A 27,726-nucleotide genomic window follows, 5' to 3' on the forward strand; every position below is an offset into this window, starting at 1 on the left:
GACCCACATACTTATAAAGATCTCGTTCAGGATCGCCGCATTCTATCTTTCGCTTCTGATTCCGTCACATTCACCAACAAACATGTCGTCAAAGATCCCTTCCACCATGCGCGCGGTGGTGAGCGCGGAGGGCAAATCAGTTACGGTCAAGGAGGTCCCGGTACCCAAGCTCGGCGAAGGCGAGATCCTCGTGAAGGTTGCCGCCGTCGCTCAGAACCCCACGGACTGGAAGCACGCCGAGTTCGTGCCTCCGGGGCGTATCCTCGGCGTCGACTTCGCTGGTACGATCGTGCAGGTCGGGCCGGGCGTACAGGGCTGGCAAATCGGCGAGCGTGTGGCCGGGTTCGAGCACGGTGGGCAGTGGGAGGATCGGGGCAGCTTCGCAGAGTATCTGAAAGCGCAGGCGGGCCTGGTATGGAAGATCCCCGAGGGTACCTCGTTTGAAGAAGCCTCAACGATGAACTGCGGGTAGGTGTAAACGTCGCTTGCGGACGCTCAGCTGCTGATAAGCACTCGACACTCATCAGCCTTTGGACCGCTATCCAGGCGCTGTATCACCCCACGCGTCTCGGTTTGGTGGGCCATCCAGATACAGTGCCAGGCCCCGATGCCCCATGGGTGCTCATCTACTCCGGTGCGACGTCCGTCGGCCAGTATGCTATCCAGCTTGCGCACGCTTCGGGATACCGTGTGGTCACCACCGCGTCTGCGACCAACTTTGAGTACGTCAAGTCGCTGGGCGCGGACGCTGCAGTCGACTACAACCACCCCGACGCCGCCGACAAGATCAAGGAGATCACCGGCGACTCCCTCTCGTTTGGCTTGGACACGTTCTCGACGGCACAGACACAGGAGACGGCTGTGAAGGCGTTCGGATCGAAGGGGGGCAAGCTCATCGTGATCCTTCCACCGCAAGAGAGCGCCAGGGCATTACGACCAGACGTAGAGATCAAGGGCGAGTTTTATCTTTACTGCGATCGCCTTGCATGGCGTGCTGAACCCGCCTCTAGGCACCCTGCTCTATACGGTGCTAGGCCGCGCATTCGCTCGTCCGAACGGCGTCGAAACGCCCGCAGCGCCTGAGGATCGCGATCACATGTCGAGCTGGATGCCGAAGATAACAGAAATGGTGAGCACCCGTCCTTTTCCTCGGAGGAGGTGATCCGTGCTCAGCTCACATATCCTTCTAGGTTGGCTCTGGTAAGATCAAGGCCAATCCGGTCAAGATTTGGCCAGGAGGGTTGGACGCAATCAAGGACGGGTTCGAGTACATGAAAGCGGGAAAGGTCCGCGCGGAGAAGATTGTCTATCAGATTTTATGAATGCTGGATCCTGTCGGCCTCCAACCAGCAATGTATCAAACACATTTCGCGCAGTACGCGTGAGGCGTGGCGATTATATCCCTGTGGGCGTGCGTGAATTTGCATATGCAAAATTATCGATAGGCGGTCGACATATCGAAGTGCAGTTTCGTCCGACTTTCTGTAAACGTATCGGTTCGTTACCATCCGAGTCGGAAACAGTCTCAAGATCTCCGCTCTTTCTGTAATCCGTGATTTTCGGATTCTCTGTGCCGATCTGGGCCGATACTCACGGACGCGTTGTCGTGGGAGAAAGACCGGTTACTTACCCGGTTGGTCATCCGAGCTTCCCGACTACTTGGTCATCTTCAGATGTTCGCCAGATGACGTGACCGAGTACATTTCAGCCTGTCGAGGCATGTTATCGTATGTTGAACATCCCCATTCAGCATAATTCCGGCTACGATGCGCGCCCTTGTCATCCTCGAGGGCCATACCACGGCCGTGAAGGAAGTGCCGACCCCCAAACCCGACGCCGGCGAGATTTTGGTCAAGGTCGTCGCCGTCGCGCAGAACCCCACGGACTGGAAGCATGTCGAGATGGTCACCGACGCCGGGGTCATAGTCGGCTGCGACTTCGCCGGCGATGTCGTGCAGCTGACCGAAGGCGTCAAAGGGTGGAAGGTCGGGGACAGAGTCTCCGGCTTCGTCCACGGCTCGCAGTACCACGACAGAGGCTCCTTCGCGGAGTATCTCAAGGTCGATCATGAGCTCGCGTGGCATATTCCCGATGGGGTTAGCTACGAAGAAGCTGCAACTGCGAACGTGGGGTGAGTCTAATTGTTCCTCGATATACTCTCGGGATAGGCCATGCTCAATCCCCGATCTCCCGAAGCTTCTTCACTGCTGTGCAGACCTTGTTCCACCCCAAGAACCTTGGGCTGGTCGGCTACCCGGACAAGGTCCCTGCCGAGAATGCGTCATGGGTCCTCGTCTTCTCCGGAGCGACGTCTGTCGGCCTGTATGCAATCCAGCTTTTGCATATTGTTGGTTATCGTGTCGTCACTACGACCTCGGCCAAGAACTTCGAGTTGGTCAAATCGCTTGGCGCCGACGTCGCAGTAGATTATCGAGACGCGGACGTCTCTAAGAAGATCCAAGACGCCACAGGCAATACTCTCTCGTTTGCCTTGGACACCATCGCGACGGCGGAGACGCAGGAAGCATCGGTCAAAGCCTTTGGTCCAGGGCCCGCCAAGCTGATCACGATCCAGCCGGTCCAAGACAGCGCTAAGGCGGTCCGGGACGATGTCGAGTTCAAGGGTGCGCGTCCTGTCTAGCGATCATAATTGTCAGACATCGTATACCAACGCTTCTCATAGCCACGCTTCTCTATACGGCGGCCGGTCGCGCCTTCAAGACCTCCTTCGGCTGGGAGTTGCCAGCTATCCCGGAAGATCGCCAGCAAGTCGCCGAATGGCTCCCGAAGATAACGGAGCTGGTGAGCAGTGCCTTCTCATGGGCAAGCATCACAAGTGCTGACCAGTGACACAGTTCCAGCACGGCAAGGTCAAGCCCAACCCCGTCAAGTTTTGGCCGGGCGGTCTTGATGCGATCAAGGACGGATTTGAGTACATGAAGAGTGGCAAACTTAGCGCGGAAAAGATCGTATACCGGATTTGAGTGAAGGTTCTGCGATGCTCAGCGTAACGACAGTTCGCTACGACAGTGCTGCGAAGTTGGCCTACAGATAACAGCAATGTATGTAACACTACACAATCTGAGATTTACCGGACGATCGTATGCCTGAAGTACCACGATGCCCTGGATGCCTTGACCAAACCTCGCACGCGCATTCCTAGGTGTCACGCCATCACTTTATCATCCCGTACAATGTCTCGCGATCGTGCGAGTTCTCGACAAGGTCGTAGAAGAGGCCTTTCTTCTCTGCCAGCAACTGCTTTGGAGAACCAAACTCGATGAGTCGGCCAGCATCGAGGACCATCTGGGTAAACAGTTCGTTAACACCGCAACGCAGCATGGGGGTACGAGCAGCTTACAATTTTGTCGTAGTCCATGATTGTTCGCAACCGATGAGCAATGGTTATCAGAGTAACGTCGCCTTTGAGGGTGTTACGGATGGATTCTTGGATGGCCGCGTCTGTTTCGTAATCTGTAGGGCCGGATTAGCTGGCTCCAGAAAGTGTATATCCCCCGTCATACCTATCGCAGCCGTAGCTAGGGTTCAAGGCTCTTAATTAGAGCAAGTCTCGCACATCGCTTGCAGAGGGAGTCTCACCTTCGTCCATGATAACGAGTTTGGTTCCGCGAACATGGGCCCGAGCCAAAGCGATTATCTGTGATGGTTGAGTCAGGTGTCCGATGACCTCTGATATACCAAACATACCTGGCGTTGCCCATGGGAGACGTTTGCACCTCCCGCGGCCACCTCGCTACATAGCCTTTGGTCAGAATTTCTTCCGTTAAAAAAAGTATACTAACGAGTCGAGCGTTAGTGCTGCCGGATCACCCTCCCTTTGTATTCGGGACAACCCCGCAGCGCGCAAAGCCTCAATCAAAGTGGTATCGTCGTTCTCCCCGAACGGGTCTAAGTTCTCGCGTAATGTGCCCGCCAGGAGATCCGGATGTTGGGGTATAAGCGTGATGTTGGACCGGAGTTTGTCCAGGTTGATCTTGTGGATTTCGATACCATCATAAAACACCTCGCCGCTGGTGACGATGGCGCGCAATAAAGCTAAAGCGATCGTGGACTTTCCAGCGCCGGTCCTTCCGACCACACCGACCCTCTCCCCGGAACGAATGTCGAAGCTCAGGTCTTTCAGCACGTCGGTGGAATCTGAATTATTAAAGGCGGTTTAAGTGGAAAGCGATGTACACATCTGGGTTTGCTCACCGCGAGAGTATCTGGCGGAAAGTCCAGAGACGTGCAAAGAGCCACTGGCGGGCCAGTACGCCGGAGGAATGCCATCGTCAGAGGAAGGAGGCTCGTGGTCGATGTCAATGAAGTCGCGGATTCTTTCAAGGCTGCGAACGATTGTGAGCAGTCGAACGTGCAAAGCAGACAACGACGTGCCTGTTGACTATCAACGTCGAGGTCAGTGACAATCTAACATCCACTCGGTAGGGTATCCACTCACATTCCACCTCAGCCATGTTGATCGTACGGGCAAACCAGAAGACTTCCACGGCGAACGCCAAGACTTGATTCAGAGCGAATCCTGCACTGGCAACGTCAATGACCTTTCCGTATACGATGCCCGCAGCGACAACAGCGGAGAAAACGGAGCCAATGGCATCAATGCGAACATCAACCCAACTGCAGAGGAGATTGGGTCAACAAATCGAAGCGTTTTCTCCGTATTCCACTCACCGATTCACACTGTATAAGTTCCGCGAGAGTCTCGTATAATTGTCGATGCGGATCATGAGCAGCCGAGTGAACTGCTCCTGTGCATTGTAGGCTCGGATGGATGCTAGTGCAAGGGAAGTCACGATACTGGTTCCATTGATAGGCATGGAAACTCACGTAGTCCTTCCAGTGCAGCATCAAAGAGACTCAACACTGGTGATCGAGCGACGCTCTGCTCTCGTTTGATGACTTGAACGGAATTCTCATTAAGTAACGCGCCAGGAGGAAGTGCTGGTGATACCAACCTCTCTGACCCTTGACCCAAATTCGTCCAACACCCATCGCAGATACTATAACGAAGAGACCGGCCACGGCCGCACGCCATCCCACGATGTACGTGATAGCAACAAACATCAGCACAATATTCGTCCCGATACTGATTTGCCAGGAGAAAATTGAGCCAATCATCTGATCGATAGAGCTGAGATCCTGTGCAGTGCCGTATCCTCAATATTTGATCGCATATATATAGAATACCATACCTTCGTGAACCGAGTGATGACACGCGCGTTCGGAACGGTATCCAGCCAGCTGGTATGTCATTGAGCATCGCTCATGTGCGGTCAAGATAGTAGAGCATACCGGAAGGTGGAGCTCAGAACGGACGCCACCAGAGAGCGGTGGATTCTCCGTGACGCTCGAATACCCCCGTAAATCCACAAGGCGTCCCCTGTCGCGCCGAAGAAGAGGGATGCAAAAACGACCCCTGCATAACCCGCAAGGTACCTGTAGCCGATGAATGATCGAGCAGAGCTGCAGCAACTTTATGTGCTCACAGCTTATCTGGTACTTGATCCGCAGGGCGAACTTCGTATTGGCTTGCCCACAATCCGAGGAAGAACGGCTGGTAGATGTAGAACCCGGATTTTCCCAACGCCGTGATAACTCTTGCGATCCAGAAGAAGGTTCCACCGAGGTTTCCCAAATAGAGCATGATGGCGCTCAAGCCAACCTGCCCATGCGATACCTCTTCAGTGACAACCAACTTCCCCGCTATGCTTTGATCTTCCCCTCCTTCCGATACATCTGGTTTTTCGTCGACTGCCTCTGCCTTCTGAACCAGCTTCTGAGACTTCAGAAGCTCTGCACGGAGGGAAGCGTCATGCTCGACAGCACTCTCCAGGGAGCGTTCCTCGGCCACGACGCCATTGTTGATACGGATAACCTTCTTCGCCAGAGATTGTGTCAAAGCCAAGTTGTGTGTGACGAAGAGGACTGTCCGATCACGAAGAAGGACGCCCTTCAAACATTTCTCGACAACCCATTTACCCGTATGTACGTCAAGGGCTGCTAGGATATCGTCCAGTAGGAGGATCTTCGCTTTCGAATATATGGCTCGAGCTAGAGTAATCCTAGCCTAGAAATGCCAGTTGAGCTCCGGATGAACATTCTGAGGAGGTGAACGAACCTTTTGACCGCCACTAACAGGGCGGAAGGAAGAGTCAGTAACATAGATTGCCACGTACAACCTCGGATGTTACCTCAAGTTCAAGCCCTGCACCGTTCGTGTCAGCATGCACGAGACAGTGATAACGACTCGTTCTACCTTTTCGCCCACTTCAGTGAGGTCACCGCCCGCAAACATCGCCAGATCTTGCTTGAGGGCACATTGTTCGAGCACTGCAACCATCTTCAGCAGGTAGGCGCACAACTTGCGCGGCCCGTGGCGTACCCTGATTATACCTGTCCTGGTCGAGAGGCGAACCGAAGATAATATTCTCCTATATCCACATGAGCACATGGGATATACAAAACCGCAAGGAACTTACTCGGATCGTGTCGTTCAAGATCCACGTTTCCTGTGCGGCGTAGGCCACTCCCCCATCACGCGACAGATGATACCAAGAGCGAGGCCCATCGGGGTGGTAGTTCATTTCCCCTGCCTTTCGGTGAGCAGACATGGGAAGGTAGATTCATCGCACATACCGAGAAGGGCGAGCAGGAGTGAGGTCTTCCCGCTTCCCGTCGGACCAACTATGAGGTTGATAGTGCCGGAGTCGAAGACGACCTCCTCCTTGACAATCAGCTTGAACCCTCGCTTCCTCGGATTTCCATCGGTCGCGCTGATCCCGTTCCATGTGAAGGTGGCATTGCTGATTCCCACGACTTCGTTTGCAGGCTGGGTAGCTTCAGCCAGGGACGACGAAGAAGGAGGCGAAAGTAGGTCCGTCTAAAATGGTAAATTCAATGGATAACGTGGTCTTGAGACTCGATAATGTATATACTTCGTGAAGGAACTCGTTGAGACGATCAAGAGAAACCTTTCCTGCAATGCCATTCAACAAAGGCCAAAGATCCAGCCGATAGATGCGCCTACCATTCATGATCAATGGAAGGATGCCCATCAGATTCCATATCTGACCGCTCAAGATGCTGAACACGGCAATGAAAGTGAACACCAGCGATGGTGCGAGGTCTTGTTTCATGACCAACACCTGGGCAGGTTTCTCAGAAGTCAGGCAGATCGTACGTTGACGAGAACTCACGTAGGTCCCGAAGATAGCCATCACCTGAAGCAGCGGCAGGAACTATGCGCCGAAGGAGCATATCAGTAAAACAAGAAAGCGAATACGAGTCGCATACGCACGTTCTATGGGCGGCAAAAGATAGAACTAATTAGTCAACGACGATGGCAACCATGGTACAACATTTCACGCACGCCGATGAAGTAGTCGATCAAACCAAGCAAACGACCGAAGCGAATCCAGCCCAATTCCTGCTCCCGGACGTCGTCGATCTTCCGCTCCGACCTGTCTTCCCAAGCAAACAACTTGATCATCCTAAGCACGCTCATCGCTGTCGAGCGTCAGCATGTTTTCGCCGTAGAGGCGTCAGAACGCGCTCACTTTGCGTAACAACCTGTACGCGTCGGTCGGACGCAGACATCTTCTCGCGCTGGGATCGTATGTGCACCTTCGCCACCCAAGTAGGCACGGGTAAGGTCAATACTAGCACAGCGGCGCCAACAAGCGCGCTGGTGCGTTCATGTTGATCATTGCTCGTATACGAACGGCGAGAAAACTGACCTCGACCCGAGTAGCCGATAAAGATATATCGTGCTGCCGATGAGAGGCAAGGCAGACCGCACTGCAAGGAATACGATTCATGAGAGGTCTTTGAACAGAACGCCGGCGGCGCGGGTGCTGTACTCACAGAGTAACATGAAATCGGCGCCACCTGCCATGTTGCTGAGATCGCTAGTGACCAGATTGTTGATCCTTCCAGCGAGCTGCTTTCCTGCTTCATCGTGTTGTTTGACGGTGCGCGATGCCGCATCGGCATCGACGAGTTCATTATCCGCAGCTTCGATCACCTCTTCGCCAACGGTGGTCACATCGTCGGAATCTGCCAGGATCGATGCTGCCGTCACGGTACTTTCGGACTCGCTCGCGGCTTCCGAGGTTTCGTCGGAGGATAGAACCTTTACATGTCCAGATTTGGCACCCACGCCCGCGCTCAGGCGCAACCTCAGGGAGTTCTGGAAAACGAGCTGGGTGATGATTGCCTCTGCCCGGGTGACGGTCCTCTGCGAGTAATGGAGATACCACTCCATGCAGAATGAGCGAACGAGGGGTCCGAGCGCGACCCACACGATCCAGACCCAAGGACGAATAGTCGCGTTCGAGCGTGCATCCCCGTTTTCGAGGTATTCGAGGAGGTTCTGAATACCAATCGGCGCTAAGAACATGGAGGCGGCGAGAACCAGGTTGAGGAAGAACATCTTGATATAGTCCCATTCTGTGAGGATGAGAGGGGTCAACCTCAAAGCTTGAAAGCAAAGGGGAGTGTGTTACTAAAAATCTCCATGAGGCTCCAGAAAACGTGGCGCTTGCTCTTCGATTGCAGGGGATCAATTTTCTATGATGTTCCCCTTAGCCAATGTCTCTCACATCGTGTACACGCTCTTACCGGAAGGCCCTTCGCAGAAAGCAGCTCCGCAGCGTCCCCCTGTTGTAGCGGAAGAAGTTTCTCGAGGGGAAGATCGTCGTGACGGGACGCATATAGAACGATACCGTCCATATAGCCCCATGTCAAGAGCGACCAGAGAGACGCACGCCGTAAGGGGTCCTGAGGCAGATATGAGCATGCAGTTCAATTACCAACGATCCATACGGCAGACATACTGAAGAAGAATCTCCGGGAAGTGCCAGTGGGATAAACACGCCCAGGAAGAACAGTACGATTAGACGCCCGAGTGCAGGGAATGCAGGCAAGGATCCATCAACAAGCACCAATTGGGACCCGTCTGCATACGCGTAAACCAGAAATGCTGCTAGGTAAAGTGCGCTAACATGCAACTCGACAGCTCGTTTCAATCCGTGCACTCCGGCCAACGATCCGAGTGCAAGGAGTGCAGCGTAGACCTAAGGGATTTATCAGCTCATGAAACCATTGTCAGGGACAAGTTCCAACGCACGTAGAAAGCACACGTCTCGACCCGGACCATCAACGGAAGTCGCCTCCCGTACAAGCTTGAAAACGCGAACGCGACGAGGTAGAGGCCGCCGATCGCCCGTAACACCTTCAGGACCAACCTGACGCGTGGCGTCCCATTCAAAGGTGCATCCGAGGGTCTAGTGTGCGACTCCGAGGGCTTGGGGAACAAGGTGGACGTGATAACGAGATGAATAGCGGAGAGCGCCGCCAGGCCGCACGGAACCAGCAACAGATACGCGAGATACGCGTCCGACATGGTTTCACTGCTGAACATGGTCGAGAGCGAATTGCAGTACGCTCAAGTATGGGAACCGGGGATGAATCCTGTGAGCATGGATTCAAGGTTTCCGACGGAAGTTAAGGCAACTCGGGCCCGGGGCGAATCCTTGGATGAGTCCTGGCCGTCCGCGTGGATCACTCGCGATCAACACGGACCTGGAACGACTCACTAAGCAACTTCTCAGGCCGGCCTGGTAAGTAGTTCAGTTGATGCTCGGGTACATATTCCTGCATGTTCGTTGCTCATGAGTTGCAGGTATGCGCCTTCGATAGTCCAACGCCAAGCGCAGGGCTCCTGGGCCAGACGGAAGAAGAGACAACACCGCCACTTGCCTAATACGGCAGGTCGACGTGCTTAAACCTGACGTGGACGACCAGCCATCCTTGTGAGTGAGTGAGTTTTCGAGAGCCATCCGGAACTGCGATTCTCATATCGATTTTTTTTTGGCTAGTAGCAGAGAGGCTTCATCAATGATGCAGGGAACAATCATCTCTCGTTTTCCCCTCGAGCTCTATGACAGGATCCTCGATTACCTCCACGACGACGCGTCGGCTTTAGGAATCTGTGCCCTCGTTTGCCGGGCATGGATACCGACCGCGCGGTTTCACGGCCTTGACGATCTAACGCTCACCAGAAATAACCACAGGCTCGTGTGCGGAGAAACCTCATCCATCCTCCCGTTCGTACGTACTCTGCGCATCACAGAGGACCCGGCGCATCCGTGGCTGGACGCGGCCTTGCCCAAAATGCAGTTCGGAGAGTTTCCCTCCCTCACCACCCTGCACATAGAGGACTTCTCAAGACATATGTCCATCGAATCGCTCCGTATTTTGTGTTTGCTATGCAAGCGCCTGGCGTATCTAAAGATTCACGTCTTGTCGGCCGAATCTCTCGCGCCGATGCTGGAACTTGTGTCCGCCGCACATTCGCTTCAAACCCTCTCGCTTTGCAGCTATGCATGTGGATACATTCCAGAAGCTGACATGGACTCGCCTCTATTAGGCGACCTCTGTCCAATTACGACCATACGGCTGTGTTCGACACTCTACCCCTATCTACAAAGCTTGCATCGCTCATACTCCCGGCTCTGTATCACGTCCCTCACGATTTGCGGGATCACTACACAACTTAACTCTGTCCTACCTGTTCTACAGACGCTGGGTGATACGCTCCAGCATCTCTCTATTACCTTCAGCCCATCCTGGCTTTATCTTAAGGATTTCCGGGGTGAGTTAACTCGCACTAGCTCGTCGCGATTCGCGGTTCACGCTGATAAAATATTTTAATCAGAACAGTTCCTTAAGGGTGGTTTAGGATGTCTCATTGCCCTACGCACATTGAATCTGCACGTCGATGCTCTCTACATCAACCCTCTGCTACGCACCATACGGTCAAATGCGCTTGAGAAGGTCACCATCTCCATGCGACCAACGATGCTTGACGCGCTCAACGTCAGCGAGCTCGTTAACATTTTCTCAACTCAGCCGTTTTCGTGCGTGCCTGCTCGACTAGAATTCCTGTCGTTGGGGAATGAGTTCGACGCTTCATCTTACGAATCGTTACTGCGCCGGGGAGCTGAGAGCTTGCGATGCTCAGAACGCTTGCGACTTGCTGGTCCGCAAGTAGTGGAATTGGCATGGATGAATCCCTGGTTATGGTAGGCGGTGCTTGGACGACCTGATAATGGCAACCTAAAGGAAAAGGATGTTAGGGAAAACCATTATAGAGATGCGCACAGACAGGCGTTCGAGAATCTAGAAAGGAAAAATCGCATCCTATGTTTTCTCCATATCAGATACTGGCAGATACACTCAGCACACTCACCACCGGCACCCAACATCGTAGGCGTTGCTTAATACAGTATTACTACATGTTCGCAATCAACACGTTTACTTATGTTATTTCTTTCTGAACCTCGTTCGCTTCCCTTATATTGTGAAGGAACGCGAGGATGGCATGTGTCCACCGCGAGTGTCGCTGATAGGTTCTCATACGCAGGTGGCGAGTAGCTTCGTTCATCCTGTAAGTAAGCGGGTTAGTACCGGAGGCCAGGGCAGAGAAACTGTTTCGTCGACGTCACGAGCGTCTCGAAATAGCACAGCTTTCAAGTTCACCCAGAAAGCTGCGCGCACTTGTCGGAGTACTCTGCTTGTTCATTCACGACTGCGATGCCTATACTCGAACACATATCCTCAACTGCCCGTTCTGCTTTGCTTGCGAGCGCCAACGTCACCGCTACGGAACTGTGGAACCATTCGCAAAATCATGCACGATACGGACATCCCCCCGGGCGCAACGCGGTCTACCTGCGCGATTTCGCGGACCAGATCAAGCCGAACCATACACAACGGACGACGCTCATTGTCGCTGGCTGCTATGTCGGCGCGATCGCACTATTGTGGCATTTACCGTACTTGAACGCCATCAGTGAGTTAGCCTGTGCCATCTATCACCATTCTGCCATGCCATATTGTCCTTCCTTCATCGAAGCTTGCTGATGCACTCTTACTCGATGCAACAGTATACCCCTTCAAGCTCCTCACTGTCGGATTTCACGAGATGTCGCACGCCTTCGTCGGCGTCCTCACCTGCGCGCGCATCCACTCCGTCCAGCTCGACCCGGACGAGGGCGGCGCGACCCGGATGTCGGGAGGAATACCCTGGCTCACGCTCCCCGCTGGCTACCTCGGCTCGTCCTTCATCGGCGCCGCGCTCATCGCATGCGGGTTCAACACCAACGCGTCCAAGGTGGCGTGTCTCGTACTCGCGGTCTTCTGGCTATTCACCCTCTGGTGGGCACGGAAGAGCTGGGTGTGCGTATCCTGGGCCTTGGGATCCTGTCCGAGACTTACATATGTTTTCAGGACGTGGTGTACGATATTACTCATGGCCGGCCTCATCATTCTCTTTTGGTTCGTTGAAGGTGGCGTAGCTCTGCGGTAAGCTTGAACGCTCTGTTCAACGAGCCGAACTTATTCCGGGGCTAGCTTCTTCATCCTTTTCATCGGCGTGATGAGCACCATGTACGTTCTCTGGGACATCATCGACGACACCATCGAACGCAAAGTCAACGGCTCGGATGCATACGCGTTCTCCGAAATCTGCGGATGCTGCGGATCCCGAGGTAAGCTTCGCACATCCTCTCCGATTATGCACGATTCTCATCAGCGTGTCGCATGTCAGCCTGGGGAGTCCTATGGCTGCTACAAGCGTTCGTTATGTTCGCCATCGGCGTCATCGTCGGGCTCGTCGCATTCAAGGTTTGTTTACACACGCTTTTCACGTACAACCATCACCTAACAGCGCTGCCACTTCTTGCAGCAATCGGAAGCCCAACAACGTGCCGACTCCCACCACTTCCTGCCCGTTCCTACTTCTGGCGGCCTAGCCACCCAGCCTTCGATGTGGGCGTCCGCCGCCGCGGCCCTCGGTTCTCTCGCCCTCGCCGCGTTATTTTCATGATCTACGACTCCTTTCAAATGACCCTGCTTTGTGCGACACCTCTAGACCCTCCAATGCGCGCCCAATGTACTACCGTCTTTGCTTCTTGCTTTCTTGAACGGATCCCTCTCCAATACCCTAACTGTACCGATGGCCACGAAAAGGGACACAATGTGACGACACGGACGATATATCAAAGATCACTTGTATCATATTGTTATATATACCGACAGCCTAGGCCGACTGGTCGTTGCATAGTCTACTCAATTTATGTCGACAGACCGTCGATACGACATTCCAGCGTTACTTTAGCATTCTTCGCCATTCTTGTACAGATTTTTGCCGCTGGGTCTAGCCTAAACTCTGGTAGCATGGATCCACGAGGGAGAACAGCATAGCCAACATACGAGCTCCTACTTCACTTACACATATAATCGACCAATGATCCTGGCTTTTTGACGGTTGCGGAGCGCTAGTACGACTATCGATCGCTCACCGCCTCCTATCAAACACCCTCTCCCTCGAGTCCCTCCGCTCGCGAGACACCGAGCGCCTGCGCGGCCTATCCCTCGAATCAGGCCGGCGCCGTCCATATCCATCGTGCTCGTCCCTCCGTACATATCCCTTCCCGGCGCGATCCGCATCAACCGACCCGTCGCGTTCTCTGCGCCTGCGCTCGTACTCATCTCGCCCGTTCCTGTCCCTGAGCGACTCCCTCTCGCGCTCGCGGGAATCGTCCCGGCGCCTCGGGGGCGGCGGTCCGCGCGAGTCGTCCCGGCGGCGGTACGGTGGCGGGCTGCGGGACACATTCTTCGGCCGCGTAGGCGGCGAGTCGTCGCGTCCTCTTGCCCTCGGCGGCGGACTGTCGTCGCGCGCGGGCCGCCTCGGAGGGGTGCCGACGCGACGTCTGGGCGGGGAGTCATCCCGAAGACGAGGCGGAGTATCGGGGCGGCGGCGAGGTGGAGTGTCGTCGCGCCGGCGGGGCGGACTAACGTCCCGTCGACGAGGCGGACTATCGACCCGACGGCGGGGCGGGGTTTCGTCGTGACGGCGGGGTGGTGTATCGGGGCGACGACGAGACGGATTTTCATTGCGACGACGGGGCGGGGTTTCGTCGCGACGACGGGGCGGAATGTCGTCTCGACGACGGGGCGATGTATCTTCGCGCCTGCGAGGAGGGGTCGCGGCGCGACGTCGAGGCGGGCTGTCCTCGCGTCCTCGAGGCGGCGTGCGGCGCCTGTCGCGTCGGCGAGAACCGTCCGAAGAGGGAGAGCGCCTCGAAGCGGTCTCGGAATCGGAGTCGCTGTCGCTGTCCGACGAGTCGTCCGAAGAGCTATCCGAGTCAGAGTCCGAGTCTGACGACGAAGACTCCGCTTCGAGCATCGCCCGGCGCTGCTCCATGATGATCCTCGGCGCGTTCTATACATTAGTACATCAGCATTGACACCAGCCAATATCGGGGAATAGACGCACCTTGAGATGCTCGCGCATCTCTTCCGTGATGGCGCCCATGTTGATGCTCGTGAAATAGTTGATGGCGAATCGCGTATCCTTCGGATTGTCCATCGGGAACATGCCCTTGCACAGCATCTTCACCTCCTCATCCCGGAAACGCTCGTGCACGGTCTTCATGCCCATGCTCTCGACTACCTCCGTTAGCATAATCTTGAGGAAGATGCGACTACTGCTCGTCGTGTCTTCCTCCGTCAGTTTGATGCACGACATTGCCGCCCATGAGATAGAATCGGTGGCGATGAGGTGCCCGAAGAATCGCCCGATGTTGCGTAGTCGGTTTGTCTCGTAGCGATGAATCGTTGTGTAGTAATTACCGAACGCCTCTTCGAAGCACTCTGTCCATACGCGATTTATCTTCGAGAAACGCTCGCCGACGAGGCCATAGAAGGTCGAGTAAGAACGTTCCTGAGAGCAACATTCGATGATCATGTTCGCCAGCTCGATCTGCGGTTTGCAGTTCAGCCACCTCAGACTTCTTCCGCGTATAGTAGTTGAAATTCGTACCTCTTTTCCTTCTGGTAGCTGCACTTTGAGCAATTTATGTACAGCCTCCTCGTAGTTGAGTGCGTTCATGATCGTGAGGTAGATCGTGCGGCGAAGGTTAACGAGATTCGTCTCCGTCCTGTCCTCAATGCCTTCCTTGGCCTCGACTACGATCGGCGTGAGCATGTTTGATATAGACCGTAAACGGGCCCGACATACCTTCTTCGCCCTCGTCCTCCGAGTCCTCTTCTTCGCTGCCTGACGATTCATCCGAGTCGCCCTCGCCCAAAATTTCTGCCCTAATCTCCTTGTATTTTTGCTCGTTCTCGAGGAAGTTCGAGTCGAACTTGAAGATGTCTGAGGGGGGCAATTCAGCCTTTATGCTAGACCGACGAACGGAGGTACACATACTGAGTCCCTCCTGCACCTGCAGGTCTTCCTCGAGCTGGATTTCGTGAGTGATCTGGTCCTCCTCTTCGACCAGGTCGAGCCCTTCCGGTATGACGGGATTGTCCTTGAACTTGTCCTTGCGAACCTGCATGAGGACCTCGATCATGTACTGCGCCCGATAACTGATCGAGCCTTCGTTCAGAACGGCGCGGAGGCGCTCGAAGATGGAGGCAAGGGCGCGAGGCGATTCGCGTTCAAGGAACGCGCCGACCTCGCGAGCGAAGCCGACGGCGATCTCGATAGAGTCGTCCGTAGGACGCTCAACGAGGAGGACGAGGATTTGCAGAGCGACCAGCTCATGGGCGACGCCTTGGTTGACGAGATGTGCGATGAACGTCGTTGTGGAGTGGCATACAATCTACAACGGCAGGTCAGAAGTGGAACGCTAGGATGAGTAAGTGGCGCGTACCTTGTCGTTGCGCTTGAATGAACGACGGAATTGGCTGATGAGCCTCGCCAAAAGGAGCTCTCCAACCTGCGGAAGCTTCGTGTTGATGACAGCCACCAGCGCGGCGAATACGGGCGTGAATGGCAAGCTGGCCGCCTGCGCCTTCATGATGCTCCGCGCGAAGAGGCCACGGCCGCGGATGAGATTCTCGCCAAACAGCTCAGGGATGATGTCCTTGATGTTGGTCACGTTCACCCTGTTCACGATACCGGTGATCGACTTGCGGAGGGCATCCCACGACAGCCGCTGGTACTCGGGGCTGCTCTTGTCTGACGACGCAGCCTCCTGCATCGCCCGCAGACGGGCGGGGGGCATGTACACCCCGCCCGAACGTGAGTTCGCGGTGAGCTTGGCGAACTCTGCGCGTGCGTCGGCGGTGGTCGCTACTTCCTTGCCGTCGCCGCTCTCCTTGCTCTTCTCCTTTTCGAGCTTCTCGAGCTCGATGGCGGCGAGGCGCGCGGCGAGCTGCCGCTCTCGCTCGGCGCGTCGCACGGGGTCAACATCTTCAACCCTTGGGGCGGTTTTGAGAGGGGGTGGAGGAGGGGAATAGGCCTTGCGGCGTGTAGCTGGCGGCTCGTCGTCGGAATTGGAGTTGGAGGGCGAACGCGACCTGCGACGACGTGAGGAAAGGGACAAAACGGTGGCATGCAACAGAAACGCACCTCTTCCTACTCGCCGCAGGTCCATCGACGTCCATATGGCTCATTGCTGTCGCCATTGCTGAGTGCAGAGCGCGAACAGGCGATTGTCCTCTGGCGCTTATGTAAGCGAGCCTCGCCCGAAGCAGCACGTGAGTTGTTCAAGGCGGAAGGGTGGAGATTTCCTGCTATACTCCTCAACATGTCAGAAGAACTGAGGCAAATCTCTGCATACATTCTTGCTCATGACGCGACCCACTTTGCCTGGACCTTTTCTCTTAGAGCCCTTTTCACTTGCGTACATGCATACATATGCCATGACTGAAATAGAGCATACGTCGTGGTCAGGTTACCTACTAATCGACGAGTCAGGGAGCAGTAGTTGGCGATGATACGCGGCCGATCGGTCACGATGGAGACGTAGTGGGACCAGCTCCTGGGCAACTCGTATGGTGTAAAACAGACAGCACGTTGGGCAGAGTATAAGTTACATCCTAGGCAGGGCTCACTCGACCTTGGAGGTCTTCTTCTTCCTCGAATCGCGATCATCCCCTGCCAGCCAGAAGGCCGAGAACAGCACAAAGCCCGCGCTGGTGCTGATCGCACCGGCGTAATAGGGCCAGGCAGCGCTGAGGAAGCGCGGATACTCGTCGTGCCGGGGTGGCACGACGGGCACGACAGTGTCGCTGTGTAGATGCGTCCATCTTTTGGATTCCATGAGAAGAGATGAAAACGGTCAGTATGCGGCATGGATGTGGAAAAGACGACGGAACGGACCCTTTGCGCTTGTAGTCGACGACGAACTTGAACACGCCGTGCCTGTCCGGCGCGCGGAAGGTGACCGAGTACTCGCCCGCTTTCCCGGGGACGGGAGGTAGCGACGTGCGGATGTGGGGGTCGAGCATCGTGAACTCGAGCTGCAGGTCAGTAATGCCGGAGTACGGTTCCCAGCTCGAGGTTGAGGGGTTGTACTTGGAGATGTGAGCGGTGTAAGTCTAAGATGAAGGACAATGTCAGAGTACAGGTAGGCAAAATCTCGAGTAGGACGCACAATCTCGTTATAGATGGTGTAATGGTCCCGAGGAGCGGTTTCGTCGACACGGTGGTGCGTGGTGTTGTCGATTCGAAGGACGAGCGACTCTTGGAACGTCCACGACACAAGGTCCTTGATAAACTGCAGATTGCCGCTCTTGGCCCCTCCAGTGGGGTTGGCTCCGCTGTAGCACAAAAACAGGTATGAGCTATCCCAGTCAAACGGAGAACAAAAACACGCATACATAGGAGCTTTTTGAATGTACTCGTCCGAGAACAGCTGTACACCGCCTACCCACGCCGCCCTCGCGCCGCCGCGAACCTGGAAGCCCGTCGCGACGCTCAGCTGCGATCCCGCCCAAAGGCCCTCTCCGCCCTTCTCGGACGCGTCCACGAGCGCGTCGGCGCCGCCGTCTCCCGTCGAGTCCGCCGCAAAGCTCTCCGCGGGCGCGCGCAGCAGCGGCACGAGCAGCGGGTTGTTGCCGAGCGCGAAGGGAACGCCGCTGAACCAGACCGGGGCGAGGCTCTTGGTGAAGATGGGCGAGACCGAGGTAGAGGGCGGGACGGGGATCGGGATGACGGAAGCCGGCTCGGAGCGCGCGGGGAAGTGTGAGAGGAGGGGCGTGCCGGGTGGTGGCAGGATGAGCGAGAATTCGGTCGCGAGAGACGAGAGAGGAGTCTGTTTGCTGCCGAGGGTGAAGAGGATGTTGACGCCCTGCTCAAGAAGGCTGACGAGCGCCTGAGGGGTTATATCCGGGGCGTAGGCTGGTCAATATGTCAGCAACCGAAGCATGCCACGAAATGACCGACGGAGCTTACCCTTGGTTTCCGGAGAGAACAAGATGATGTGCGAAAACGACGGCACGCCATCCTCGATGATGGCAGGCGAAGCATCCTTCGGTGCCCGGAACGTGAGGTTGTAACCTTGTCCTGCAACGTGAGCCGCGTCAGCACTTTTGCCACTGGCGCTTTGCCGTCCTAGGGGCGTGTCCAGCAGACCGAGCTGCACGCTCACCCTCTAGATCATCGAAGAATATAGAAAAGTCGTCGCGCTTCAAGCTCGGCTCGAGGACGACGAGGACCGAGTCGCCAGTGCTCGACTTGGCGTGGATCGCGGCGGCCAAGCTCAGCAAGGATGCAACCAGAGTACGAAGACCGAACATGGCGCCAGGTGAACTGGCTGGGTTGAGCTGAGGCCCAGTAGTGGTCACAGGCAATAAGACGGAGAGGTGTAATGCTGGCCGACGGCGCCCAAAGTTACACGTCGACTTCTATTTTTGGCCACGCGACACAGTATCCCTCAGTATCCCTCTGCTGCAACTTGGCCTACCCGCTACACGCGCCTAATATTATTAGTAGACAATGTCTACTGGGCTTTGCTAGACGCTATTCGCACTTGCTCTGCCATATCCGCAGGATACTGCACGCATTAACCGCCGATGACGGGTCTGCGTGCGAGCACATGGGAACATACTGCGCCAAATGTCTTCAAACCCCTGCGTCGAAGGAAGATGCAATTAACCTCGTGAGGTTCGCTCGACCACAACCGACAACGCCATCCTCCACTACACCGGGAATCGTGCGCGTCCAGAGCCCTCGAAAGGCATCCGACGATCATCACGCGGACCAGCTTCTCTCCTTCGCAACGTCTCGTCGTGCGATTGATGACTACAGCTCCTTCTGGCATTGAGTAAATACACGGGCTGATGGAGCTATATAACATCGGTGAACACCGTCGCATCGTCGTAACACACAACTGAGACTCACAACCGACTCGAAACATGAAAGCTGGTTTCATCCATTGGCTCACGGCCGGTCTCCTGCTTCGCTCAACGTGGAACGCACGAGCGGCAGAAGACGCGTGCAACTCCTTCCGAATCCCCTCCAGCGAGTTTCAACGCGTAGACGCCGTTGCGTGGAGCTCGACGTTCTTTGAGGCCGGTGCTCTCGTCAATATCACCAACTTGTTCTCTTCGATCAATACCACCGCCCTACCCGCTTTCTGCCGTGAATACGTTCTTTGCCCTGGGCTGACACTGGAAAACACGATTAAATCCACTCTCAGGTGTACGTTTGACCATCACCACCAACGAAACCTCGGGGTCATTCACCGACAGCGAGGTCTGGCTTCCCGAGCCAGATGCTTGGAACGGCCGCTTTCTCGGGCTCGGTAACGGAGGCACAGGAGGAGGCGGTGAGAACGTCTGATTACTGTTTGGTGGTGAGGTTATGTTGATGAAAGGATGTGTGCACAGTTGACGTGGCAGACCTCGGATTCGATGCCGTCGCCCAAGGATGTGAGTCGAATCCATCTCTGTAGCTGAAGCTACCTCTCATGTACGTGAAAAGTCGCTGGAATGTCCACCGATACCGGTCATAACTCGACGGTATTCGACGGATCTTGGCATGAACCCGTACGTCGTCGTCCTCGTCGTCGGTTCTGGAAGCTCGACGTTCAAATCGGCGTTTCATCAGAACCAGATCGTTGACTGGGCCTTCCGTGCCATGCACCTGAGCGTCATTGCAGGCAAGCAAGTCGTGGAAGCGTACTACGGCAAACAAGAGGACATGAAGTCGTACTACCTCGGATGTTCCACAGGCGAGGCCCTCCCCCTTCGTACGGAGTGCCAAATTTCTGACTCTTGTCGAACTTACAGGTGGAAGGCAAGGGTAAGCATTCTCTTCCGATACGCGACGCGCACTATGTTTCACGGACATATCCAGCCTCAAGGAGATCCAGCGTTTTCCAGAGGACTTTGATGGAATAGTGCGTTGGTCGCCCCCCCCCCCTCTCGATTCTGTCGGGGACGGAGGCTGACGTGCGCTGCATTGCATGCCTGCAGGTCATCGGCTCACCCGCGAACTGGATGTCGCACCTCCAATCGTTCTCGATCCACATCAACTTGAACGTCCTTCCCGTGAACGGGTCGCACTGGATCCCGCCCGCTCTCTGGAAGGGCCCGATCCACGACGAGGTGCTCAGACAGTGTGACATGATTGACGGGGTGCATCCATCCGATTTCCCCAACGAAAGGATCCGACAGCTCATCGTTTTCCTTCAAGGTCGCCGACGGCATCATCAACAACCCGCTCGCGTGCAAGTACGCCGACATCTATATCCCTCTCCTCGAGCCATTTTGCGACTAACCCACCTCTGTAAACTCAGCTTCCGTCCGGAAACGCTCTCCTGCCGACCCGGTCAAGACCCGTCCGCCTGCCTCACCCTTGACCAGATCGTCGCGCTCCGCAAGATCTACAGCGCATACATCGAGACGAACCAGACGTTCATCTTCAACGGGTACTACCCCGGCGGCGAGCTCGGCTTCCCGAACGGCCTCGTCGGCGAGAACATCCTCACCATCGCCCCCGAATATTTCCAGCTTTGGGTGCTAAAGTTAGTGCGCCTCGTTATCTTTCGCGCCCTGCTTGACAAGCGACTGACATATTTTGCCCGGAACACAGTGACACGTCGTTCAGTCCGTTCGACTTGACCCTCGCCGATATCGAGCTCGCGGACAAGATCGACCCCGGAACCCAAAACGTCTGTTTTGCTGTCTCATCTCATCCAAGTCATCCGGCCGCTGATGCTACCCTGGCGGTTTTGAAGGCGATCGACCCCAACATCACGGCCTTCGTCAGCGCGCCGCACAACGGCAAAGTACTGCACTACGTCGGTCCGTCCCTCTTCCGTTTCTCCATGTGTCCCCCAGTCCTTACCGGTTAAAAAAAAAGGGTGGGCCGACCAGCTCATCTCGCCGGGTAATTCGCTGCACTACTACGACACCGTGCAGGCGTTCATGCAGACCGAGACGGACGCGAGCGTCGACGACTTTTATCGGCTGTTTACCGTCGCGGGCATGCAGCACTGGTGGGCCGCTTCTTCTTCTTCTTCTTCCACGGACCGAGCGGATGAGTGACCGAACGGTGCAGCTCTGGCGGCTTCGGCGCGAACGCGTTCGGCGGGTCGGGCCAGGCCGCGGCGGGGATGCCGCCGCTGTCGAACGATCCTCGTGAGCACTCCTCGTCCCGCGTATCTCGTATTCCATTGACGGTCAATGCCCGAACGATCTCCGGTTTTTGCCCAGAGCATAACATATTATCCGCCATGGTAGCCTGGGTCGAGAACGGGACCGCGCCCGACAACTTTACGGCGGTGTGGTACGAAGATAACGACGCGACGCAGGGCGTCGGGTTCAGTCGGCCGCTGTGCAAGGTGCGTTCGTTCGCTCATTCGAGTTTGCACGCGTGCACGGAATCTCCGAGCTGAAATGACAACGATCGCTTTGCTCTACGTACGCAGTTCCCCGCCAACCTCCGGTTCGACGGGGGCAATTCGAACGCGTCGAGCAGCTTCACGTGCGTCTGATACGGTAGTGTCGATTCCGTTGAGTTTTCCGTCGGACCGGACGATTTGGCGTCACGTCTTAGTAGCGTGGGGGGCGGGGTCGAAATGAAGGGAGATAGGGTCAGGAATAAATCGATGACCTTTCTCCCGCCCGATGTATCGGGAAAAGTGCGCCACGGCCCTGCTCGCGGGCGCTGCTTGGCTGCGGAAGGTTTTGCGCTGCTGGGATATCTCGACCGACGGTTAGGTGTGCGATGCGAGGAGTCGCCAGACGGACGTACGATTGTATCGTTCTGCGGCAGGGAGTGTGCGTGTGTGTGCGGTTTTTCCTTGAAAACGCGCGGGAGGAGGTGGTTGTAACCGCACGAGAGTGCAGTGTCCCTGCGCGGGTGCCGGGGGAAAATGTTTCTCGTGTCCGTCCGGACCGGAATGCAGATGATGTGCCCGTCCGGCGGCTGTTGCGCTCCCTTGTGGTTGCCTCATTGGGGTTACGGTATCGCGGCGTTCGGGACTCGGGAGTGGGAGTGGCGCGTCTCGGCGTTGGGGATTGCGGAGCGGTGGGTGATGAAATCGAGATATCATCATTTATTGGTAGGTTTCGTTGATATGGTATGGTCGTTGAACGTTGAACCTGCATTCCTGCTTGTTGACGGGTGGGTCTGTGTATCGCGCGGCCGCACGCGGAACCTTGAAGGCAGAGATAAACGCGTCGACGCCTCTTGGATTTCGGAATGTTGTGGTGTCACCGTGGACGAATATGGCAAGTCGTGTCCCGTCGCGTCCGGAAACGGAGAGTCGTGTTTCATCAGGTGGTGGACCCAGGAATAGGTATCCGCGTCGGTGACGTCGTGGCCCGCTGCGCAATTGCGTCGCATTGCGAGTCGCCTGACACAGGCGGGACGAGAGAAGGATCACGTTTGCGATTGGCGTCCTACGAGACCGCGCGGCGGCGTCATACGTGCATCAGCGGTGTCGTAGCCAGCTGGCGTGCCGACGTCCGAATCTGCGTATAGTAATGTGTCTCGGAGGAGAGGATCGGCAAGGTCCAGCGATCTTTCCTGAAGGAAAGTTGACCTGTGTTACTTACTCGCCGAAGGTTTTGCCCCGATCCCACCGTCGGCGCCGACCCCGACGGCGGGACGAGACGCGCGCGAAGATGGCGTCATGGGAGAGTCAGTTCGTAGTATGCATCGCGTCAGCGTGTTCGGAAGGAGGCGGTGAGAGGCAGGAACAAGATGAGATATGAGATAGGAGTTGCCATGCGCATCATCTTGCCAACAGATAGGAGCATGTCGGGCTGCGTCGTTCGGGTACGACTGAGTCGCGCTCGACACCCGAGCAACTTGGAACTTTACGGTTGCGTGAAGCTCAAGGATGAGCTGGGCGAGCGAGCGAGACACCTGGGCCAGGATCGCTGCCAGGCCCAGATCCCCGCGAAGCGTCACGCAGGAAGGAGCGCAAGACCCACGATCGCGCTTCGTAGAACAGAAAACCACTGAATCGCAAACTCGCGGACCTCTGGAGCGACCGCGTCCCCGGATTCTGCCCCGTCGATGCCGGCATGGGGAGTTCCCCGCGAGTCCCCCATGGCCCGGCTCGCCGGTGTCTCTAGAATAAATGTTTGTGGAGGTGGTGTTCGACGGAGGAGGAACAAGGCGATGAAGTGGGTGGGCGGTTCTAGATCCGGATGGAACCGCGCGGGTAGGTGATCGGGGAATAAACTCAGCGCGAGAATGCTGCTTATGTCAGCCAGTCCGGGGCCTCGGTGGGATATGGACTCATAACGCCCGCCCTCCTGGCCCAGGGCTTTTTCTGCCCGCGCGAGCTTCTCGCTCCCGTTCACTGTTTTCTCTGCCCTCTTCTTCCCAGACTAACCGCCGGGCCTTGTGCTCTGGCAAACCGCGATCATCTCGCCTTCACGTGGATTGTCCGTGGAGATTGGCAGAAGACAGGCAAGAGCGGTTGCAGACGTCCGCCAGCGACCGATCCAACCTCTTGCACGCGTTTGACGGTTCAAACTTGTCTGGTTCGCGCGACCGTGCTGGCTGGGCGCGCCGTCGACAACACATCCTACTTGCACACCGACGCGGTCGACGTTCCAGTCTCGATTTCGGTCATCCAGGAATCTGGCCGCGCAAAGCCGTCTCATCTCGCCGTGCCATCCGGTCCGAGATAGCACATCATTTTCCCTTTCCCCCCGTCGCCACATAGCACACACCGTAAGCCCGTCCACCCTCCTTCTCCTCCGTTCCAGAGCTCCTCACGAGCGACCTATCGCGCCCCGCCCAGACCCCCGCCGCCGTCCTCCCGAGGCCAGGCGTCATCCTTCCCATGTCAGCAGCGGTCTACACCCCACCGCTGCCCTTCACGCGGGACGCGAACGCGGCCGGCCTCCCGCTCCCGTCCATCCCCCGGCGCACCTCCTCCACCACGCCTCGCGCCCGGCAAGCCTCCTCGGCACCGTCCATCCTCCTCGCCCAGGCCGGCCCGAGCTCTGTCGTCCTCCAGCCGCCCACGCCGCCGCACCCGCCGCCCCTATCACCCCCCGCGGCCGCGCTCCCGATCACCGCCAGGCCGCGCGCCGACTCGTCCGCGTCCGCGTCCACGTCCTCGAGCGCCGACACGCCCAGGCCCCTATCTCACCGCCGCCACGGCGACGACCTGCGGCTCGACCTCGACGCTATCGCCCCATCGCCTTCCCCCCGCCGCCTCTCCGCTCCCGCCCTCGCCGCCTCCGTCTCCCTCGACGCCGCTCAACCGCTCATGCAGCAGCCCCCCGCCGCCGCGACGCCGACCACCAAGGCGGGCACGCCCCTAAAGTCGTCCCTCAAGTCGCGCAGACCCAGCGAGGCCCGCCCCACGGCCCTCCAGGTCCTCGCCGGGTACGACAGCCTGCGGACCAAGTCGGAGCCGGTCACGCCCACCGCGGCGGCCAAGAACGTCCACTTTGACGACCGCCTCGAGCGCGTGCGGCATTTCCTCAGCGGGCAGAAGCCGAGCGCGGTCAGTCGGGACGGCAGCCCGCGCGAGACGACGGACGAGGAGGACAGCGATTGGCCGAGGTTTATCTACGGCCCCGGCCCGCCCTTACCGACCGAGAAGGACGCCGGGAAGCGGGTGTTGCGGATGCGCGTCGAGGACGGGCACGCGCCCGCCGGCGTCGGCCAGCGTATGGGCGACGACGTCGTGCTGGAGGAGATCAAGTTTGTGAACACGCCCGAGGGGGCGAGGGTCGAGGGCATCGTGAGGGTGCGCAACGTCGCGTTCGAGAAGCGCGTCGCGGTCCGGTTCACGTTCGATAACTGGACGACGACGAGCGAGGTCGCCGGGCGGTACCTCGTCTCCGCGCCGGATCACTCTTGGGACCGGTTCGGGTTCGAGATCAGGGTCCCCGTGCATCGGGCGGAGGAAAAGGTGCTCGTGATGGCGGTCAGCTATCATTCGGGCGGGAGGGAGATGTGGGATAGCAACGCGGGAAAGAATTATAGGGCGAGGTTCGAACTCGTGAAGGAGCAAGAGAAGCGGGCGTCGTATCGGCCGCAACAGCAGAGGAGCCGGTCCGCGCACCCGGGCGCGTCGTTCGCGACGAGCATCTCGGACGAGGAGATGAGCGACCTCACGTCAAAGCTCGAGAAGGTCGCCGCGGGGGGCAACGCCGCCAGGGCCGCAAACGACGACGAGCCGGAGTCGCCCAGGAAGGAAGCGAAGGCGGCGGACGCGTTCGAGTTTGAGAAGGGCGAGAGCCTGAGCAAGCGGTACGATTTTGCGGCGAGCTCGAGGATGGCGTGGCATCGCCCCGCGAGCCCGGCGTCGGTCGCGCGCATGGTGTCGCCTACGCGCGAGGACGGCGCGGTGCCGTGGCCTCGACAACAGCAGCAGCAACGCGGAACGCCGCGGAGGAGCGCGAGGGAGATTTTCCAGCTCGGAAGGGGATCGCCGCGCGAGCCGGACGAGGAAGACTGGAGGCGCGTGGTGGCGGACGCGGCGCGGGACGAGGTCGACGAGGGCGAGCTGCCGTTCGCGCGCCCGGCGCCGGCCAAGCAGCGGGGGAGGATCCATCAGCGGGGATATTTTGACCTCGGCTTCGACCTTGGACGCGCGGGGAGCGGGTTTCGCCCGTACGGTGCCCACCACACCATCAGCGACGACAAGAAGGGAGGAGGAGGAAGCGGCACGCCCCGTCTGGGACCGGATGGGTACGCCGCGCGGTTGAACTCGTATCCGCCTGTGGCGTCGCCGCCGCACGAGACGGGGACGCGGGAGACGTCGTTGTGGGGGAAGAGCGGGCCTGCGCCGGCTGCGTGGCATGCCGCCCTCGCGATGCGTCGGCCCTTGCACCACCAGCAGCACCGGGCCGGGGCTGGCGTCGGCAGCGAGGCCTCGACGCCGAGTTTTACGACCGGCGGGAGCTCGAGCAGCGAGCAGACGAGCCCGGAGTACGAACGCGAGAACCCGCTGAGCCCCGTCGGCGGGCCGGACTATACGGCGCTCGTGAACCAGTGAGTCATGTTCCTTTGGTCTTTGTGTCGTGGATAGAGCTGATCGTACGTCGGCAGGCTTTGCTTCTTCACGGGAGGGAACTCGCCGGGTAAAGGGTTCCTTACCCCGTCCGAGTTACCTGGCGACGAGCTCGTCCGTTCGCACTCGGCGAGCAGCGTTCAGGACTACTTCGGCTCGCCGGCGTCGTCTGTGCCGCCTCTGTTCGCGTCTTCGTCGTTCGAGGTGCAGAGATCGAGCAGCTTTGACGATGCGACGGGCGTCGGGAGGCGGAGCGGCAGCTCGACGCCTCGCGTGAGCCCCGTCGCTTGAAAGAAGATCCCTCCACCAGGATCAAGTACAAAAGTGCGAGACGCGCCAGGGCAAGAACCCAAAGACCTTTTTTTATGACTTTTCTATCACGGCACGAGGCGACCTACGGTACTGTACGATCAAAGTGAATCCGGGAGATGAAGAAGGAGGAGGAGGAGGAATCCGCACACCACGCACGACTTCGACAAGCCCTTTTAACTCGACGCCGCACCCACTCTATTCCTACCCTACGCATACATACGTCTACTTGGCCGCGATACACGAAGATTGGTAGAGACACAGAATACCCCATCTGTACCACTACTGCATCCGTTTTTCTTCACTTCGCCTTATCTTTCATATAGGGGTCCGCTGTTAGGGCAGACCCCTTTCGAGCTCCCTAAATCCTTATTTCTCTCATACATATCCTAGACTACCGTATGCACATTCATGATCACGAGCAATCACAGACTATCTCTCCCTCTAGATCTCTTGCTTTAACGTCCTGACACCCGCTTCCGAACGTCGTCAGCACTGATCCGCTTCGTGCGGCGGATCTGATCAGGTGCGGAACTGGACGTCGAACGAGCGCTGGCGCTTGATTTCCATGTCCAGCTGATGAATCTCCTTTTCTATCCCTAGTTCTGGCGTCAGATATGGACTAATAGCCATGGTGTGCGATTCTCGGTACAGTAGGCGTACAGTGCCCGATCAGTCACTTGTACAGTACCAGTCACTTGTACACCTGCCTTGATCTGGCTCCCCTCGCTCAGAATTAGCTACTTCCTCTTCGGACTACAGTACCATATAGTTAATATACATGCTGGCTACAATATTTGATACTGCATGGGATGCGATTTATCGACTCGATTAATTGTAAGACTGTCCAGAATGCGTGAAGTCCCATTTTGACCAAATTTCTGCTCCTTGCACGTTGTATGTAGAGCTACGATTGCGGAGTCTACTGACAACCGCAGCTCCTTGTATCAACCAAGTGTACCCAAGGCATATTTTCCGTACTCTTATGTGGGCACCAATGCGGAACTACGCCCACCAGGGTGCAAACCATGTGCAAAACAGCCGAAACGACGGGGAAAGTGTGACAGATTTGAGTCACACAGCCATCTTGGCTCCCAAA

General features: G+C 57.1%; 8 protein-coding genes across 8 annotated transcripts; 5 read left to right on the plus strand and 3 right to left on the minus strand.

The window, feature by feature from the left end:
* The first annotated feature begins 30 nt into the window (after positions 1–30).
* PUNSTDRAFT_53289 (GroES-like protein) lies at positions 31–1,397 on the plus strand. The gene is made up of 4 exons (XM_007385017.1): positions 31–468; positions 528–955; positions 1,011–1,129; positions 1,191–1,397. Exons 1-4 carry the CDS (start codon positions 83–85, stop codon positions 1,320–1,322), a joined length of 1,065 nt encoding a protein of 354 aa, XP_007385079.1. The 5' UTR covers positions 31–82; the 3' UTR covers positions 1,323–1,397.
* A 369-nt stretch (positions 1,398–1,766) lies between these two features.
* PUNSTDRAFT_135494 (zinc-binding oxidoreductase ToxD) lies at positions 1,767–2,984 on the plus strand (the record flags this gene model as incomplete). The annotated part of the gene is made up of 4 exons (XM_007385018.1): positions 1,767–2,131; positions 2,197–2,624; positions 2,684–2,802; positions 2,856–2,984. The coding sequence occupies 4 exons, from the start codon at positions 1,767–1,769 to the stop codon at positions 2,982–2,984; spliced, it is 1,041 nt and encodes a 346-aa protein (XP_007385080.1).
* A 190-nt stretch (positions 2,985–3,174) lies between these two features.
* Positions 3,175–9,424, minus strand: PUNSTDRAFT_135495 (P-loop containing nucleoside triphosphate hydrolase protein; the record flags this gene model as incomplete). The annotated part of the gene is made up of 31 exons (XM_007385019.1): positions 3,175–3,306; positions 3,362–3,474; positions 3,525–3,539; positions 3,601–3,658; positions 3,709–3,754; positions 3,804–4,158; positions 4,216–4,395; positions 4,460–4,638; positions 4,693–4,795; positions 4,849–4,920; positions 4,977–5,160; positions 5,214–5,262; positions 5,314–5,457; positions 5,508–6,088; positions 6,140–6,152; positions 6,213–6,226; positions 6,278–6,351; positions 6,404–6,452; positions 6,501–6,610; positions 6,658–6,901; positions 6,957–6,997; positions 7,049–7,166; positions 7,218–7,259; positions 7,391–7,527; positions 7,578–7,705; positions 7,758–7,818; positions 7,885–8,469; positions 8,526–8,589; positions 8,641–8,799; positions 8,856–9,095; positions 9,149–9,424. 31 exons carry the CDS (start codon positions 9,422–9,424, stop codon positions 3,175–3,177), a joined length of 4,566 nt encoding a protein of 1,521 aa, XP_007385081.1.
* A 2,192-nt stretch (positions 9,425–11,616) lies between these two features.
* PUNSTDRAFT_135496 (uncharacterized protein) lies at positions 11,617–12,910 on the plus strand (the record flags this gene model as incomplete). Its single annotated transcript, XM_007385020.1, has 6 exons — positions 11,617–11,875; positions 11,970–12,261; positions 12,313–12,387; positions 12,436–12,572; positions 12,632–12,708; positions 12,770–12,910. The coding sequence occupies 6 exons, from the start codon at positions 11,617–11,619 to the stop codon at positions 12,908–12,910; spliced, it is 981 nt and encodes a 326-aa protein (XP_007385082.1).
* A 1,413-nt stretch (positions 12,911–14,323) lies between these two features.
* On the minus strand, positions 14,324–16,472 carry PUNSTDRAFT_70347 (MIF4G-domain-containing protein; the record flags this gene model as incomplete). The annotated part of the gene is made up of 5 exons (XM_007385021.1): positions 14,324–14,848; positions 14,909–15,054; positions 15,107–15,244; positions 15,299–15,695; positions 15,747–16,472. The coding sequence occupies 5 exons, from the start codon at positions 16,470–16,472 to the stop codon at positions 14,324–14,326; spliced, it is 1,932 nt and encodes a 643-aa protein (XP_007385083.1).
* Positions 16,473–16,689: 217 nt separating this feature from the next.
* PUNSTDRAFT_53291 (Dolichyl-diphosphooligosaccharide-protein glycosyltransferase) lies at positions 16,690–18,652 on the minus strand. Its single transcript, XM_007385022.1, has 6 exons — positions 18,471–18,652; positions 18,275–18,385; positions 17,701–18,220; positions 17,475–17,640; positions 17,201–17,418; positions 16,690–17,127 (listed from the first exon to the last, which is right to left on the minus strand). Exons 1-6 carry the CDS (start codon positions 18,616–18,618, stop codon positions 16,929–16,931), a joined length of 1,362 nt encoding a protein of 453 aa, XP_007385084.1. The 5' UTR covers positions 18,619–18,652; the 3' UTR covers positions 16,690–16,928.
* Positions 18,653–19,566: 914 nt separating this feature from the next.
* PUNSTDRAFT_104163 (feruloyl esterase-like protein) lies at positions 19,567–21,821 on the plus strand (the record flags this gene model as incomplete). The annotated part of the gene is made up of 14 exons (XM_007385023.1): positions 19,567–19,649; positions 19,711–19,752; positions 19,805–19,869; positions 19,931–20,079; positions 20,180–20,222; positions 20,299–20,460; positions 20,519–20,556; positions 20,622–20,849; positions 20,918–20,996; positions 21,063–21,129; positions 21,188–21,323; positions 21,386–21,465; positions 21,541–21,668; positions 21,756–21,821. Exons 3-14 carry the CDS (start codon positions 19,813–19,815, stop codon positions 21,819–21,821), a joined length of 1,233 nt encoding a protein of 410 aa, XP_007385085.1. The 5' UTR covers positions 19,567–19,649; positions 19,711–19,752; positions 19,805–19,812.
* Positions 21,822–23,627: 1,806 nt separating this feature from the next.
* On the plus strand, positions 23,628–27,070 carry PUNSTDRAFT_53293 (uncharacterized protein). Its single transcript, XM_007385024.1, has 3 exons — positions 23,628–24,019; positions 24,090–26,299; positions 26,357–27,070. The coding sequence occupies exons 2-3, from the start codon at positions 24,132–24,134 to the stop codon at positions 26,607–26,609; spliced, it is 2,421 nt and encodes an 806-aa protein (XP_007385086.1). The 5' UTR covers positions 23,628–24,019; positions 24,090–24,131; the 3' UTR covers positions 26,610–27,070.
* The last annotated feature ends 656 nt before the right edge of the window (positions 27,071–27,726 follow it).

This window comes from Punctularia strigosozonata (genome assembly GCF_000264995.1).
Source record: "Punctularia strigosozonata HHB-11173 SS5 unplaced genomic scaffold PUNSTscaffold_8, whole genome shotgun sequence".
Taxonomy (NCBI): Eukaryota; Fungi; Basidiomycota; class Agaricomycetes; order Corticiales; family Punctulariaceae; genus Punctularia; species Punctularia strigosozonata.

Bases quoted from the DNA above. Each gene is read 5' to 3' on its own strand.
- PUNSTDRAFT_53289 (XM_007385017.1), top strand. From the start codon at position 83: ATGTCGTCAAAGATCCCTTCCACCATGCGCGCGGTGGTGAGCGCGGAG. The intron at 956-1,010 runs GCGAGTTTTATC...ACCCGCCTCTAG, and splicing joins ACCAGACGTAGAGATCAAGG to GCACCCTGCTCTATACGGTG. The intron at 1,130-1,190 runs GTGAGCACCCGT...ATATCCTTCTAG, and splicing joins TGCCGAAGATAACAGAAATG to GTTGGCTCTGGTAAGATCAA.
- PUNSTDRAFT_53291 (XM_007385022.1), bottom strand. From the start codon at position 18,618: ATGTTCGGTCTTCGTACTCTGGTTGCATCCTTGCTGAGCTTGGCCGCC. The intron at 18,221-18,274 runs GTAAGCTCCGTC...CATATTGACCAG, and splicing joins GTTCTCTCCGGAAACCAAGG to CCTACGCCCCGGATATAACC. The intron at 17,128-17,200 runs GTCCGTTCCGTC...GGAATCCAAAAG, and splicing joins GTCGACTACAAGCGCAAAGG to ATGGACGCATCTACACAGCG.
- PUNSTDRAFT_53293 (XM_007385024.1), top strand. From the start codon at position 24,132: ATGTCAGCAGCGGTCTACACCCCACCGCTGCCCTTCACGCGGGACGCG. The intron at 26,300-26,356 runs GTGAGTCATGTT...GTACGTCGGCAG, and splicing joins TATACGGCGCTCGTGAACCA to GCTTTGCTTCTTCACGGGAG.